General features: G+C 43.9%; 5 protein-coding genes and 1 long non-coding RNA gene across 7 annotated transcripts; 3 read left to right on the top strand and 3 right to left on the bottom strand.

Annotated features, from left to right (window-relative positions):
* Positions 1-3,622: 3,622 nt before the first annotated feature.
* LOC115769956 lies at positions 3,623-5,454 on the top strand. 2 transcript variants are annotated; one of them, XR_004018793.1, is made up of 2 exons: positions 3,623-4,100; positions 4,246-5,454. It is a non-coding gene; the product is annotated as an uncharacterized LOC115769956 (long non-coding RNA). The 2 variants fall into 2 exon arrangements; XR_004018792.1 differs by having other exon boundaries at positions 4,161-5,454.
* Positions 5,200-9,199, bottom strand: LOC115769947 (E3 ubiquitin-protein ligase MARCH6). Its single transcript, XM_030714992.1, has 2 exons — positions 7,123-9,199; positions 5,200-7,059 (listed from the first exon to the last, which is right to left on the bottom strand). Exons 1-2 carry the CDS (start codon positions 8,776-8,778, stop codon positions 5,632-5,634), a joined length of 3,084 nt encoding a protein of 1,027 aa, XP_030570852.1. The 5' UTR covers positions 8,779-9,199; the 3' UTR covers positions 5,200-5,631.
* A 176-nt stretch (positions 9,200-9,375) lies between these two features.
* On the top strand, positions 9,376-10,152 carry LOC115769955 (thioredoxin, mitochondrial). The gene is made up of 2 exons (XM_030715000.1): positions 9,376-9,746; positions 9,802-10,152. Exons 1-2 carry the CDS (start codon positions 9,571-9,573, stop codon positions 10,049-10,051), a joined length of 426 nt encoding a protein of 141 aa, XP_030570860.1. The 5' UTR covers positions 9,376-9,570; the 3' UTR covers positions 10,052-10,152.
* On the bottom strand, positions 10,113-10,819 carry LOC115769954 (39S ribosomal protein L23, mitochondrial). The gene is made up of 2 exons (XM_030714999.1): positions 10,404-10,819; positions 10,113-10,336 (listed from the first exon to the last, which is right to left on the bottom strand). Exons 1-2 carry the CDS (start codon positions 10,788-10,790, stop codon positions 10,178-10,180), a joined length of 546 nt encoding a protein of 181 aa, XP_030570859.1. The 5' UTR covers positions 10,791-10,819; the 3' UTR covers positions 10,113-10,177.
* Positions 10,820-10,861: 42 nt separating this feature from the next.
* On the top strand, positions 10,862-13,519 carry LOC115769948 (nucleolar MIF4G domain-containing protein 1 homolog). The gene is made up of 2 exons (XM_030714993.1): positions 10,862-11,746; positions 11,805-13,519. Exons 1-2 carry the CDS (start codon positions 10,882-10,884, stop codon positions 13,475-13,477), a joined length of 2,538 nt encoding a protein of 845 aa, XP_030570853.1. The 5' UTR covers positions 10,862-10,881; the 3' UTR covers positions 13,478-13,519.
* Positions 13,491-14,379, bottom strand: LOC115769951 (uncharacterized protein C7orf50 homolog). Its single transcript, XM_030714997.1, has 2 exons — positions 14,189-14,379; positions 13,491-14,130 (listed from the first exon to the last, which is right to left on the bottom strand). The coding sequence occupies exons 1-2, from the start codon at positions 14,352-14,354 to the stop codon at positions 13,565-13,567; spliced, it is 732 nt and encodes a 243-aa protein (XP_030570857.1). The 5' UTR covers positions 14,355-14,379; the 3' UTR covers positions 13,491-13,564.
* Positions 14,380-14,404: the final 25 nt, after the last annotated feature.

Raw genomic sequence — 14,404 nt, 5'->3', positions numbered from 1 at the left:
ATATGGCATTGCTTTTCGCTTCAATTGCTTTAACTGTCACACTGTGCGTATGATTGACATAAGGACAAGATGGTCTCTCTCTCTCTCTCTCTCTCTCTCTCTCTCTCTCGCTGTCTCTTGCTGTCATTAGTGCGCCTCTTTTCAGGGATTATACTGCATTTTATATGCTTGGACTTTGATTAACTGTCAGCTACAGCTGTTAACATTGTGCATTCGCTTTTTCGGTTTTTTATGGCTAATTGATCGAACATTATCTATAAGCACTATTTTATTTCAGTTGCCAAACACTAAAACTAGCTGACATATGGGCATGAACTTGCTTCAGTTTCATACGATTCGGTTGAGCTGGCAAATAGGCTCCATAAGATTGTTAAGTGGATTATTCATGCTTGTTTTGATATAAATAAGGCATGGTAACAGAAAACAATGGACTATTATTTACTCCAGTCAACAGCTATGTTTTATTTTGTCACTCGATAGTTGCTTAAACTGTTTCTTAAACAAAGTTATTCAATACAAATGATACTTCAGCACCAGAAACAGAAAATTGGAGCTTCGAAAACCAATTTAACATACATATAAATCACTGGATAAACGATTTATTGAAATAGACTCAATTGAATTTTCCATATCACAAATTGATTTCATACCCACACCATGGCCACCTAGACAAAGGACTACGCCTTGGACTTTAGCCAAGTAAATAATGCATCATAAATAAAATAATATAAAATTTGCGGTCGCATAATTCATTTTTTAGAAGTATGCATCTGACTGGCTCCATGCATACAAAATGCACTTAAATTACGTATACGCCGCGCGTGACAACTAACAAAAGTCGTCTCTATACGTATATACAGAATTTATCACTTGTTAGCAGTAAGCGGATTTGGGAGCTTAAAGTTCTACAGCTTATAGCCCATCTTCTTGGCTGGATGCCACAGTCAAAAGAGCAGCCAGGCGTTATAATTGTTCTTGTATTTGCATTGAAACGTAAAATGCCACAAAAGCCGCATAACCCTATATCAAATAGGGCTATTGGTTTGGTCTCAAATAGAGCTGCATCAGACATTTTTAATAGAACGCAAATAAAATCAAGCAATTCACTAGCCACTGTTCACTGGCAACTGTCACCGAAAATTCATTTAAATAATTCAAATGTCAGCGTTTGAAATGCAGACGAGCATTCGGAGTTGTCCATTGTTGTTGGTGCCAATCGAATTGTGTGTCCATTTAAATAATGCAGCGAATATTTAATTAGTTTCATTAAATTCCACACAAATGTGTCAGCCCATAAATATTGCGAGTGCATTTAATTAAGTACAGAAAACACAAATGTCGACAGCGAAATGCTACAGATCTATTGCCAATTTCTTGATGAGAGGAAGCAAGTGTAATAGAATTAAAGTTGTTTTTTTATGCCTGCTGCTCATATGTAAACCCACAACTAAAATTTATTTTTACGCAATTTATTGTGTACGGGAAACAGAGAGATGGCTTTGATGTGATCCCTGCTTAAAGTTTACACAAACTTTTGCACAGCCTTAAGCAAAACTCTGAAGTTTTACATTCCAAAAACCAAACAGCCAAGTCTCTTCACCCTCACATGTGAGCAGCTCTCTGGCCCTTTTTATTTATTTTCCTTCTTCCCCTTCTTTTTTTTTGGGTATTCCTGCTCAAAATTAACAAGTTCATATGTCAATGGTGATAACTTCTTCGCCCCTGTCGCAGTCGCCTGCTGGATTTACGCCCTTATCAGACGCCACACATCACCAGGGGCGGACGCGGCGTATGCGTTATATATGTGCCAGGCAGCTGCCTTAACTGTCGCTCATTTGCATGACTTAGTTGCTGTTGTTATGATTTGTTGTTGTTGTTATTGTTGTTGATGTTGATGTTGATGTTGTTGCGTTGTTTACTGCTGGTTCACTTGAAGCTCTTATCAAGCGTAGCCAACACTTCATTAATTGTCTAAAATTAGCCATAAAGGAAGCAGCTAGTCATATTGTTGTTGTTGTTGTAGTTGTTCTTGTTGTACTGAACTGGTTTTGTATAACACGCGCTCTCACGTCGCATCCTTCGCAAACAGAGCAGCTCCTGCTGCCATTGTTATACACAGCTCTTGGCCAACTCTAGTCAAAAATTGCGCGTTGCCACGGCAAAAAGTGTTTTATTATATATCTTCTTGCAGCTGCTTGTTTTTGTTTTTTATATTTGCTTGGGCTCATTGAAGTGGCCTTTGATTTGCGTTGCCATAATTTATTATTTCTTCAACGCAAAATAAAATAATTTGTGTAAAAGCTTTACGAGAGAACGAGCTGGAGAGAAGGAAATGTCTGCCTCAGCAGCCCAAATAGTTGACCACAATAGCAAAACAAAATGATGAGGGTAACGAAAATGGATCAAAATAATGGTAGTTGGGCGACTGGCGAATGCACTTTCCTCATAACTAAAATTTTGTAATATTCAAAAGTGAAAATTCAAATACATTTTTAAAAAAATAAACTTAGTAAGCTACGTAAATTAAATTAAATTTTATAATAAATATATACATATATATAGCTTCAAGTGTGCAGCTGTGCCCTGTGTCAGCTCTACCCTATGTTTTATTATCTTAAAAAAAACGAAGAAAAAACCTTCCGTAACAAAGGACAACCGACCGATGTTTAGGCCCCAAACGTTTTTTTTTTTTTTTTGCTTAGGGTTAAGGCAGGAACCGCAGCGGTTTGTACCCTTGGTGACTTTTGGTATTTTATGTCAACAAAACACGGTTCAAATAGTTGTGGCTTTTGTTTCATGTTTTTTTCACCCTCGTTCCCTTTGATGCTTTACCTGTTCTTCTTATTTTATGTTTTGTTTTTGTTTTTGCAAGTTTTCAGCATTTTGTGGACATGGTCGCATTCAGTGCAGCTGCTATATTTTATGGCCTGCCTTGGGTTAAAGTTTGAAGTTCGAGCTGCTACGTTTTTATAGCCCAACGCTGTCGTCGCTGATTGAGCGTGAAGTTGTTAAACTTAAGGAGTGCTAAGTGCTAGACCGCTGCCCGCTCGTTGCTCGATTATGGCCAATAAAACACGCATGCCGGTCGGACCGGCTTAAAAATTATAAAAGTCCAGCCATGGGCAATGGCCAACTTAAACCAGTAAGAGGTTCTAGTCGGGAGCTCCCGACTAGGGGATACCCTGAACCCTCTTCTTCCAACATCAAATGCATATACATATATATTCTATTTTAGAAGCTATATGTCAAGTTTCGTGACTCTAGCTCTAATTATTTCCCAAAATTGCCCAAAACACAGGAAATCGATATCGATTGCTTGGGAATGGAGTAAGTTATCGATTATCGGAAACCAACTCGATCTGCGCAGGCACTAGGAGCACCTACATCTAAAATTTCAGTCTCTAGCTCTTATAGGTTCTGAGGTCCTTGCGTTCATACATACGGACAGACAGACAGACGGACGGACGGACAGACCGACGGACGGACAGACGTACAGACAGACAGACACGGCTAGATCCACTCGGCTATTGGTGTTGATCAAGAATATATATACATTATGGAGTCGGAGGTGCTTCCTTCTGCCTGTTACATAAATTTGGATTTTGCACAAATACAATATACCCTTATACCCATTTTTAATGGTATACAGGGTATACAAATAAATGGAAACAAAGGTGCATGGAGTTGTGGGTGTATAGCCGTATGGCACGCCATGGAGTTGGGTAGATTTATGAGCTGTGGGCTTTAAGCTGGTCTGACATTGCAGAGATTACTGTAACACACAAACAGCTAGGCAAGTAGTAGGCGGTGCCAACAATTAGACTCAAATAAATTGGTTAACATAAAAGACGTATATTTCTTTAAAAAAAAAGGTATTTTTAAAAAACATTAATATAAAGCTGAACGTTGCGAACTTTGGTTATAGTCCTTTTGAAGCTTCAACTTGTTGAGAATTGTAAGTTCCAAGTAATGCAAAAAGTAAAGTAGGCACAAAAAAAGTCGTGCAAAAGCTATGCAGACAACCTGCTCACTCTTTGGTGATTATTATTTATACAAAAATAATAACATCCATTGACCTCGAGCTAGAGAAAATACAAAAGGTGATATATTTCAATGATTTATATTTCAGCTTATTCCTAATCTTTGTATGTTTTTGTAAGGTTTGAAAATTAAATCGATTTATTATCAGTATATCTGCATAAGCACGCCATAGTCAGTTTTATCCAAATGCAATTTGCTCTGCAGGCAATATAAAAGGAAGAAAATCACAAAAATTGTTGTACATCTTGTTATGCGCTCTATTAAAGCTATCAACCTGCTGGCCTGTGGTGCAGCTCCGGTCTGTAACATGCACTGCATCGATGTTGTTCCAAGCGTAATTGAAATTGTCAATGGTAGGACGCCGGTCCTATAACGAGCACAGCTTGATGCATTTTCGTGGAAAAGCCAGGCGCTATTCTGACCAAACAAATGGACATAATCAAGAGGCCAGCGGCAGGCACAAGGATACGCCCAAAGAAGTGCACAGCAATTGTGTAATGACCATTCAATTAATTGGTCTTCAATTGAATAAGTTGTTTTGGCATCTGCACGGCTATCCAGTCGCGATTTCGCATTAAGAATTTCCAGGAATTTTAATTTAACTGCATGCTTTCTCTCCGCTGATCGACTGCGCAATACTCTATTCGCTGTGTAAAAGCTACTCAATCGTATCGTGTGCAGTGTATTTAAAATTGTGTCATTTGCATAATATTTATCTGTATATTCATATACTCCATTTTCCCTTGAGCACAAAATGGAAAAAGTTATTTGTTTTATATAACTACATTACTAGTAAAAAAAGTCCCTGTTTTTTTTCATCCATTTCCCGAGAAGAAGCTTCTCTAACTTCATTGTCGTACAAAATATAGACAATTGTTTATGTTTCCATTGAAATTTAAAGTTAAATTTATTTATTAATAATAAATGTATACATATATAATTTTTACAAGTTCGTAAAGCTACTCAAAAGTTTTCACCACATTTACCAAGTTTTTATTTGAAATATTCTTGTTATGATCGGGAAATAATTTTCGTACATACATATATCGTATCAGATTCTAATACAAGGTAATCTCTCTACAATACATACATACATACATACAATATATATATATATATATATATTTATATATATTTACGGATCGCCATTATCATTTTAAATATATTATCAAGCCATACTTGGATTTAGTGTTTTACTTTTCTCGTTTTTTCCAAAACATTTTACAAAGCAATCGAAAAGTGTTTATGGTTTTATATATATATATATAGGATAAATAAGTGAAGTGTTAATCAGATGGTAATTATTGGCTATATCTGGCTGGCTTAAATTATCATACAGTTTAGGACCTATAAGCGAAAAAATTTAACAAACAATTGTGGCTAACATATAAAAAAGAACTAAAGCAAGAAAACGAAGAATTATTTAACTTGAAAATTTGAAGCGCCTGCCCTAGCCACTTCGGTTTGGGTCTTCGGTTGTGTGGGCTTGGCATCAACTCATATGGCTTGCTCTGGCTGAAGCGTATGAATTAAACAAAGATATATCAGCAGAGACTCCATTATAAACATGCACATAAAGTAGACGTAACCCTAGAGCAGCTCCTCGTTGGCATCAACAATCAGTGGACGTGGCAACTGCTCTCGACGCCGACGCGCATGCAAAGCCGCCTGCTCCGCTAATTCCAGCAATGGCTCGTCGTTGCGCACCCCAAAACCGACTCCGCCGCCTTCTTGTGCTTGCGCTAGCTGCGCCTCCTCGGCCTCTTGGCGTGCCTTAAGTTCTTGGGCAGCAGCCGCTTGTTGCGCCTGCTGCTTCTTGCGATGCTCATAGTTGACCAGACGCTGGCCCACCAGATACTTGTCCACCTTGATCGACAGATACAGCTTCTTCAATTGCTTAATCTGGAAGAGCACAAAACAAACGCTGCCCACAACAATGAAGCTTATGGGATAAACCATCAAAGAGATGTCCAGGCGTGTGTACGGATCGGTAAAGAATATGGGCAATATCGAATGGCCAATAACATAGGGTATAGCCAGGGCAAGACCAAATGTTGTCACCACCGGCACAGCCAGATCACGCATTACAAATTTCAAATCGAAATCTCGCAGTCCATCCGTATAGGCGCGTTCCAATGCTCGCTTTAGATGCCAATCCGGTCCCATTAGAGTGAGTGCTATGGCGATTTTGGTATACAGCACGCCCAGTGCCCAATCCTGCCACAAAAAGTGTATAGGTGTCTTGCGCGGCTTCACACGCAACGGTATGACCATCACCAGCTCCAGCAGTAAACCAAACAGCAACGGCACCAGCACAAATATGCCCAGGAGCGTCAAGACTGGTAGCGCATATTGCAGTGCGACGCGAGCCCAATGCTTCAGCTTGTTGACAATTGCGGCGCGTCCCTGGGGCAATAGGGTCACCACTACAGCAATGCCACGTGACACAATCCAACATAAATAACCGCCAATTTCGGCCGTATAGAGTTCATGGGGACGTAGCAGACGCTCGTTTTTGCGTGCCGCCTCTGGATCTGCTGCGGGCAAGTCAGCCGCCAATTGCGGAGGAGCCTTGTCACCCGGCTGACCAGTCCAGAGCATCATCAGACGACGGCCTATGTAGACGGGCACAGTTAGTATCAACATGGCGGCGCACACAATGGACAAGCACATCAGCGAGAGGAGCGCGCACAGGCGCAGGGAAAAGAATGTGGGACGTTCGTATGGTTGAAAGCCGATGGGCACATCACGTTGCATCATAGCCTGGTGAGCTGCAGCCAAATTTCGTGGTTGAGCTGGCTCCGGCACTGGAGCTGGTGGCGGCGGTGCAGCGGCAACTCCAGGCGCTTCCGCTGGCTGAGCTGCTGGCTCGGCCTCCTCGGCAGCTTGTGGCTCCGGAGCGGGCAGCAAATAGCTTCGTATGCCAAGCAGCCAGGCCACAGCCGTGCACCAGATACGCAGCAATCCCTTCAGCCAAATGCGAGTTTGGGTTTGCTCGAAGAAGCCGGGCAGCACAATCTGTCATGCAAAGAAGTTGCATTAAAAATAGAAACCACATCGATGTAAGGATATATTACTCACCTGTAGCAAAAGCAGCTGCAAGCTCAGATCATTTACCTCCGAGTCACCGCTTAGGGCATAGGGCAAGAAATTGGGCCACAGCACTTGCAGTATACGTATTGGCAGCCAGAGCATTAGCAGTACGGCAAAGCCAAAGATCATCGCCGATGCCACTAAACGGCGAATATGACGAACAATGGGCACATGAATCATTTCTTGTATGGGACTGAAATCGGGATCATTAACATTGCGGAAGATCCAAAGGACACCCGGACGCAGCACCTCGCGCAGCAGCGATATAAAGGCAGCAAAATAATAGACATACACCATGCCAAACATCCAATGGACAAAGAGCGATGTGCCCGGTGCGGCCTTAAAGCTGGCCTTGCGATCTTTAAGGCTGGCATCGAGCAACGGCAGCGAGCATATGTCCAGCCACCAACCGCAGATAAGCGGCAACACGCCTATCTCCACCACAGAAAGCAGCGACACCTTCACCACAATGTAACAAAGTCCAATGAACCAGCAGATGCGACGCAGCCGAAAGACGCGTGCGAAGAAGTGCAGCACTACCAGCGTCAGTCCGATGCAACAGTATCCAAAGAGCGTAGTAATCAGTCCATGGAAATGCAGCAATGGCTTTTCCGGTTGCAACAGATCCATGGAGCTCAGTATAAAGTTGCCCACGCAATACGGGCAAAAGGCGAACGTAAAGATGAACATGGTGTTTAGCGAGATTATCCAGAAAACATGCTCTAAGAAGACCAGTGAACCATCCAGGCCAAGTAAACGCTCCCAGGTTAGCTCTTCGGCGGCACGATCCCAGTCCATGGGATTCCAGTTCTGTTCATCGTTGTCTGCATCAGCAGCGGCAGCGATGCCGCCAGCGGCGGCGGCACCTGCAGCGGGCACAGCCGCTGGCTGTGGAGCATCGCCTTCGTTGTCAGCCGGATCGGCCACTGCTGGTGCAGCATTATCCATTGGTACATCTTGCGGCGCGTTACCATTGTTATTATCATCTTGAGCTGCATCTGGGTCAGCTTGCGCAACTGGCGCAACTCGGGCAACTGGCGGTGCGGCAGCTGCGGCAACAGCAGGCACAGCTGGAGCAGCCGCTGCTGCAGCCGGCGCCTCGTCACGTTCAAGCCAATCGGGTCCGCCACCATGGAGAATTTGCTCACGCAACCAGACCAAGCCAATAAAAGACAGTAGCGTACAAGTCACCACAAAACAGCCACGAAATGCATCCGCAGCCAGATTCTCCATGGAGAAGATGTCAAACGGCAGCGAGAGAATCATATCAAATGAGCTGGCCCGAAATAGGTAGCGATAGGTACGATACGCCGACAGAGGTACCACACCAAACCAGGCCATGCCCACCAGAGAGTAGTGCAGCCAGCAGCGCGCGCCCTCCAACACCGCAGACATCAGACCCACAAGCACATCGCGCAAAGGTAGAACGCGCGGCATATCCGGTGCATAGATGGGCTGAAAGCTGAATCGATGACCGCACAGCTCACAGTATTCCTTGTGCGAGTAACGCATCCATTGCATTAGGCAATCCTGATGTATATATTTGATGCTGCCCGTGCAAATGCAGGGATAGAAGAGCGGCCGATCTGGCAACGCCTCGCAGCGGCAGACGCGACAGATGTCGCCCTGCGAGAGATCATCCATCTTGCTACGTTTGTTCTCCTCTACTTTTCCTCGTCTGCTGCTTCCACCTTTCTATAGCTATGGGCCATTTGCGCAGTTCGAGAGGTGCTCGCGAATTGCACTCAGAATTCGTTTACCGTGTTCCGTGGTAGAAACGCACAATTTGCACTTGCACACGTTTTGAAAACTGTCAAACAAACCGTCGAAGCAGAACTAACACTTGAAATTTGATTTTAGTGTACAATCAAATCAATTGAACTTTTGATATTACAATTTTTTATGCCTGACGCGAATACGTGTTACAGTATGTGTCCGTGCGTGCTTGTATGTGTGTGTACGTGTGTTGGTATTTTAAAAAGTTCGTACCTTTAAGGTATTCTTGTAAATAAAAACTTTGGTATTTTATACTCTAGTTAAGGTCTTTTAAATTTCACATGCAATGTGTAGTGATCTATGAAGACTTGATTATTAAACAAATAGGATATACTTTTCAAGGCAGTTTTGATGAATACCAGCAAACTTGTCGACTGTATTAAAACAAAAATTTGAAATAATCAAAATGTTGGTGTGTATGGTGGTTTAGTGTATTGATTTAGTGAATCTGAAAGAGCATTAAAGCTCCGACGTTTCGAAGAACGTTTTTAACCTGCGTGTTTGAATTCCAAGCATTTCCAAATTAACCTCTAGTGGTCACACTGGTCAACAACAAAAATAAAACAGCTGTTTCGTAACTGTTGGTAACGCTGGCACTTTAAGCAGCGCCGTCAACTATAGTATAAACTCTCGTAACTTTTAATCTGAACAAATTGCAAAATGCAAAGACAAATAGTTAATGTGCTCGGAAATGTGACGCGACAGGTGCGTAGCAATCAGCGGGCATTCTCAGTGACGCCGAAGAAAAGGGAAATCTTCAAAGTACAGAGCTCAGAGGACTTTGACAAGAAGGTGAAGAACAGCCAGGAGCCCGTGATAGTGGACTTTTTTGCAACGTTAGTAAAGCACATTCTAGTCAAAAGACTTCTTTACCAACATTTCCCTCTTTAGTTGGTGCAATCCTTGCAAGCTCCTAACGCCGCGCATCGAGACCATTGTGGGCGAGCAGGCTGGCTCCATTAAACTGGCAAAAGTTGACATTGACGAACACAGTGAGCTAGCGCTGGATTACGATGTGGGCGCCGTTCCCGTGCTCATGGTTATGCAAAACGGCAAAGAAGTGCAACGCATGGTCGGACTCCAGGATGAGGACAAGATACGCGCCTGGGTAGCCACGGCGGTTAAAAATGCGAAGCAGTAGAAGAGCCTCCTTCGGCATCATAAATGTTTCTAAGCTTTAAACTTGTTTTACTCAACTAATATGGGTTTTTCAAAATAAATGTTATTATTCGTTGCAAACAACTTAAGCTACATATAACTTAAAAGCCTAAATAGAGTACCAGCCCGGTGTGCCGGGTCGCTTCTTGTTGCGCTCCAGAAACTTGCGAAAGCCCGCCTTCGATTCGTCCATTGACTTTTCCTCCTTCTCCTGTTGCTCCGCTTTATTCGCAAAAAGATCCGGAAAAGTAAATGCTTCGGTTTTCGGCTGCAAAAACCAAAATGAATTTATCCATGAGCCAAGTTTTTAGCTTTAGTTCAGCCTGTCTACTCACCATGGTTACATAAGCCAATTTGACGTCGTCTTTTTTGGTCACATAGCCGTAGGTTTGATCACGTTTGGTCTCGCCTAACGCAATACGTGTACGAACATCCACCACGGGCACTTTGTAAATCTTTTCCAAATAGTTTTTCACGTCGTGCTTGGTCATTTCCGTGGACACGGCAAAGGTAACAACATTTGCCGGCTGCTCCTCCGTGGGTCGCACCAGCTTCATCCAAAAGTTGGGCAAAAAGACGCGCAACTGCGGATTGCCACGTTGATAAATAGGATACCAGCGCGTAGACATAATTCGAAGATTGTGTGTTAATATAAAATAGCAGTAAAAACTATACTCGAACAACAAAACCGACTCAGCTGTTTTGCCTGTATCAAGCTCCATACCAAAAATGCACTAAAATATCCCACACACGTGCTGTGCACAGCTGATTTGGCAACACTAACAATACGATTTGGAAGTTCAATTTGTTGACATGGTGAAACTGAAAAAGAAAGCAGCGCACGCACCAAAGAAGCCGCTCAGCCGCAAGGAGCAGCGCAAGCTGAAACAGGAGACAAAGAAGAACAACAAGAGAATCTACCATGCGGACAAAACAAATGGAGCGCAGCGCGTAGCAGAGGCAGCAGCGGCTGCGGCTTTAGCAGCGACACAGACAAGCAAAAAGAAGAAAAAACCAAAAAAGAAGCAGCTGAAGCCCGAGGACATGCCTCGAGAAGAGCTGCTGGCGGGCGAAGTGAATGAGGATGATGATGAATCTATAGCCTCCGATTTTAGTGATGCGGAGGTGAATGCTCGCCTGCCATCAGAACGTAAAGTGGAAACATACGAGCCCCTGGGCAAGAAGCCCAGGAAACACGCCGGGATACAGCGAGCCGACGAAGTGGAAGTACGCAAGCGTGAGCTGCGCCAGCAAAAGGAGCTGCTTAGCAAATCGCGCAAGCAGCGAATGAAGCAACTGAAGTTAGAAAACGTGGAGGAGGATAAGGAAATCGCCAAGCTGGAAAAAAAGTTGAAGCTAAACAAGAGCAAGGACAAGAATCGTCTGGTTCGAAAAATGTTCAACGACGGATTGGACTATCTGCTCGACTTTGTGCTTGACGATGAGGAGGAGAAACAAAAATGGGATGAAAAGCAGCGTCGGAAAAAGGAACTTAAGGAGCAACAGGAAAAGGAGGAAGCAGACATGTGGAGCGAAGAGGATGAACCAATGTCAGAGGCAGACAGCGATGTGGACGAAAACGAAGTGTCGTCGGATCAAAGTGACATGGAAGAGGACGAAGACGATGATAAATTAGAATCCAATAGTGAAAGCGAGCACAGCACAGAACAAACGAAATGTATGCATTGTAGGGTCAAATGTTTGTTTTACCAATTCAATTTCATCAATTTTTACAGACAAGGAGGACATTTATGGTCGTCGTCGCGATGCCGATGGCAATATTGTGCCCGATAATGCCGAGGTGGAGTCAAAAGGTTCCGGCCAGAAATACATACCACCACATCAACGGGCGCTACTCGCTCCCAGCGAAGGTTCCAATGCCCAACAGGCGGAGCAACTGGCGCGCTTGCAAAAACAATGCAAGGGTTTGCTCAATCGACTGTCCGAGGCGAATCTTCATAAGATTTCTAGTGGCATCGAGACGCTCTACATGAAGAATTCCCGATATAACATGAACGAGACGCTGACAAAACTCCTACAGGAGGCGCTGCTGGGACGTGCTCGCGCCAACGAGCGCATGGTTCAGGAGCATATGGTACTGTTGGCTTTTCTGCACGCGCACATTGGCAGCGAGATCGGCGCGCATTTCCTGCAAACCTTCGTTGAACAGTTTGATGGCTATGTAAAGGAGATAAACGCACTGGAAGTGGAGGATAAGCGTCTGAACAATCTGGTTCTAATCCTGTGTTACATGTACATCTTTAAGATCTACGAGCAGCGATTATTGCTAGAGCTGATTGCGCGACTTGCGGGCAGCCTGTGCGAGAAATCAGTTGAATGCCTGTTGCTGATTTTCCAAACGGTTGGATTTCGTCTGCGCAAAGATGATCCCCTGGCCTTTAAGAATATGATGCAAAACGTGCAGTCGCAAATTGCTGCATCTCCGCTAGAGTTAAAGGAGAATCCGCGTCTGCGTTTCATGGTAGACATTCTGAACGCTGTGAAAAACAACAACATGAGCAAGTTGCCGCAGTATGATCCTGAACTGGCGGAGACGCTCCGCAAGCGCCTTAAGGGAATGCTCAGAAATGAACGTTATGTTGTTACGCTGAATATCACCTTGGAAGATCTGCTGCGTGCCGATAAGCTAGGCAAATGGTGGATTGTTGGCTCAGCATGGGCGGGCAATCTGGCCGAGATGGGCACCGCTCAGGCGGAGGAACAGAAACAGCGCCAGCAACCAGGAAGTGAGCGCTACTCGGAAAAGCTATTAGAGCTGGCCAAGAAACAGCATATGAACACCGCCGAGCGACGTAACATATTTTGCATTATCATGAGCGCCGCCGACTATGTAGATGCATTCGAAAAAATTCTTCATCTGTCACTGAAAGATCAGCGAACTGTTGCCTATGTGATTATACATTGTGCACTCAATGAGCGCCGGGCGAATCCATACTATGCGCATCTGGCATTGAAATTCTGTCAGTATAATCGCAAATTTCAGCTGGCCTTTCAATTTGCCAGCTGGGATCGCATCAATGACATTGAAACGCTGTCGAAAATTCAAATACGCAACTTTGCTAGCTTCCTACAGCAGCTAATACTAGCCTCGGGTCTTCAGTTGTCTGTGCTGAAGGTTGTAGACTTTATGCAATTGCACAAACTTAGTTTCTATTTTATGCGCGAAATTATGACACGTCTGCTGCTGTCCAACGAGGAGAGTCAACTCTACCAGGCGTTTGAGCGCATTGCGAAGAACTCCAAGCTGCAGCAGTTCAAGCAAAGCATCCGCTTGTTTATGCAGCATTTTATGCTTGAGAAACTGGAGGAGCACAAGGAAGAGCAGCAGCAGCTGCTCCGACAACGCATTGAGCATCTGGACAAGCTATTGGCATATGTGGATTTATAAATAACATGTTTTTTCTTTTGTTTATTAAACCCTAAATATTAACAAGAACGCTTTTTTGCTATTCATATCAAAACTAGAAACTAACGCTTAATCGAAACTTTGCAACAGGTTGCGAGCGCGCTGATAACGTGTTGATTCCACAATCGCCTGACGCTCCGCCTCCTCCTTCAGCTGTTCACACTGTTTATCCATTTCCTGTATGGCATCCTCGGCCAGTTTGCTGATCATTGCCTTTGCCGCGCCTTTTGAGCCCGCCAGATACTCCAGAGCAATGGGCCAAATATCTGCGCTAACCTTTTTCTCATCGAAGGCCGTCTGTTGTATGGAGATTTGTCGCAATTTTTCAAACTTCCAATCTTGCCTACTGTCCCGCCACTTGCGTAGGTACTCCTCATTGCGCTTGGCTTCCTTGTCGGCACTCTGATCTTTCTGTGTCTCTAGCCGCTGCAAGTGTTTCTGTTTTTTCTTTTGTCGTACCGTAACAATGGCATTCGAGTTCTCTGGCTTGGTCGCCTGCTCCAGTTGCTCCGCTGTGGGCATGCCATCTAGCTCATCATCAGTGGCGGCGTCTTCCTTAATTTCATCTGTTTGTTTGCTGCGTTTCTCTTTGATGGCACCCTGGTCCGCCTGGATCTTGCGCTTGGACGCCTTGGCTGCAATCAGTAACATGTTGAATTATACATTTGTATTCACTAAAGAATTTTTGCTTACTTTTACGGGGTAGCTGTTCCTTCGCTTGGGCTTCCGCTGCCACCTGCTCCTCCACAATTAAACTTTTGTTGGCCACTTCGTCATCGCTTCCCGCTGGCTGAGTGTCATGTTTACGTTTTTTGGCCTTACGCTTTTGCTTCTTTATTTCCAGCTCGGTACGTGCCATATTTATTGTCTTTTTGATTTTATTTCCAAACTAATTTTAAATTATTTTAC

This window comes from Drosophila novamexicana, unplaced genomic scaffold (genome assembly GCF_003285875.2).
Source record: "Drosophila novamexicana strain 15010-1031.04,08,12 unplaced genomic scaffold, DnovRS2.1 tig00004554-arrow-pilon, whole genome shotgun sequence".
Taxonomy (NCBI): Eukaryota; Metazoa; Arthropoda; class Insecta; order Diptera; family Drosophilidae; genus Drosophila; species Drosophila novamexicana.
This window is presented reverse-complemented; position numbering and strand designations above follow the sequence as displayed.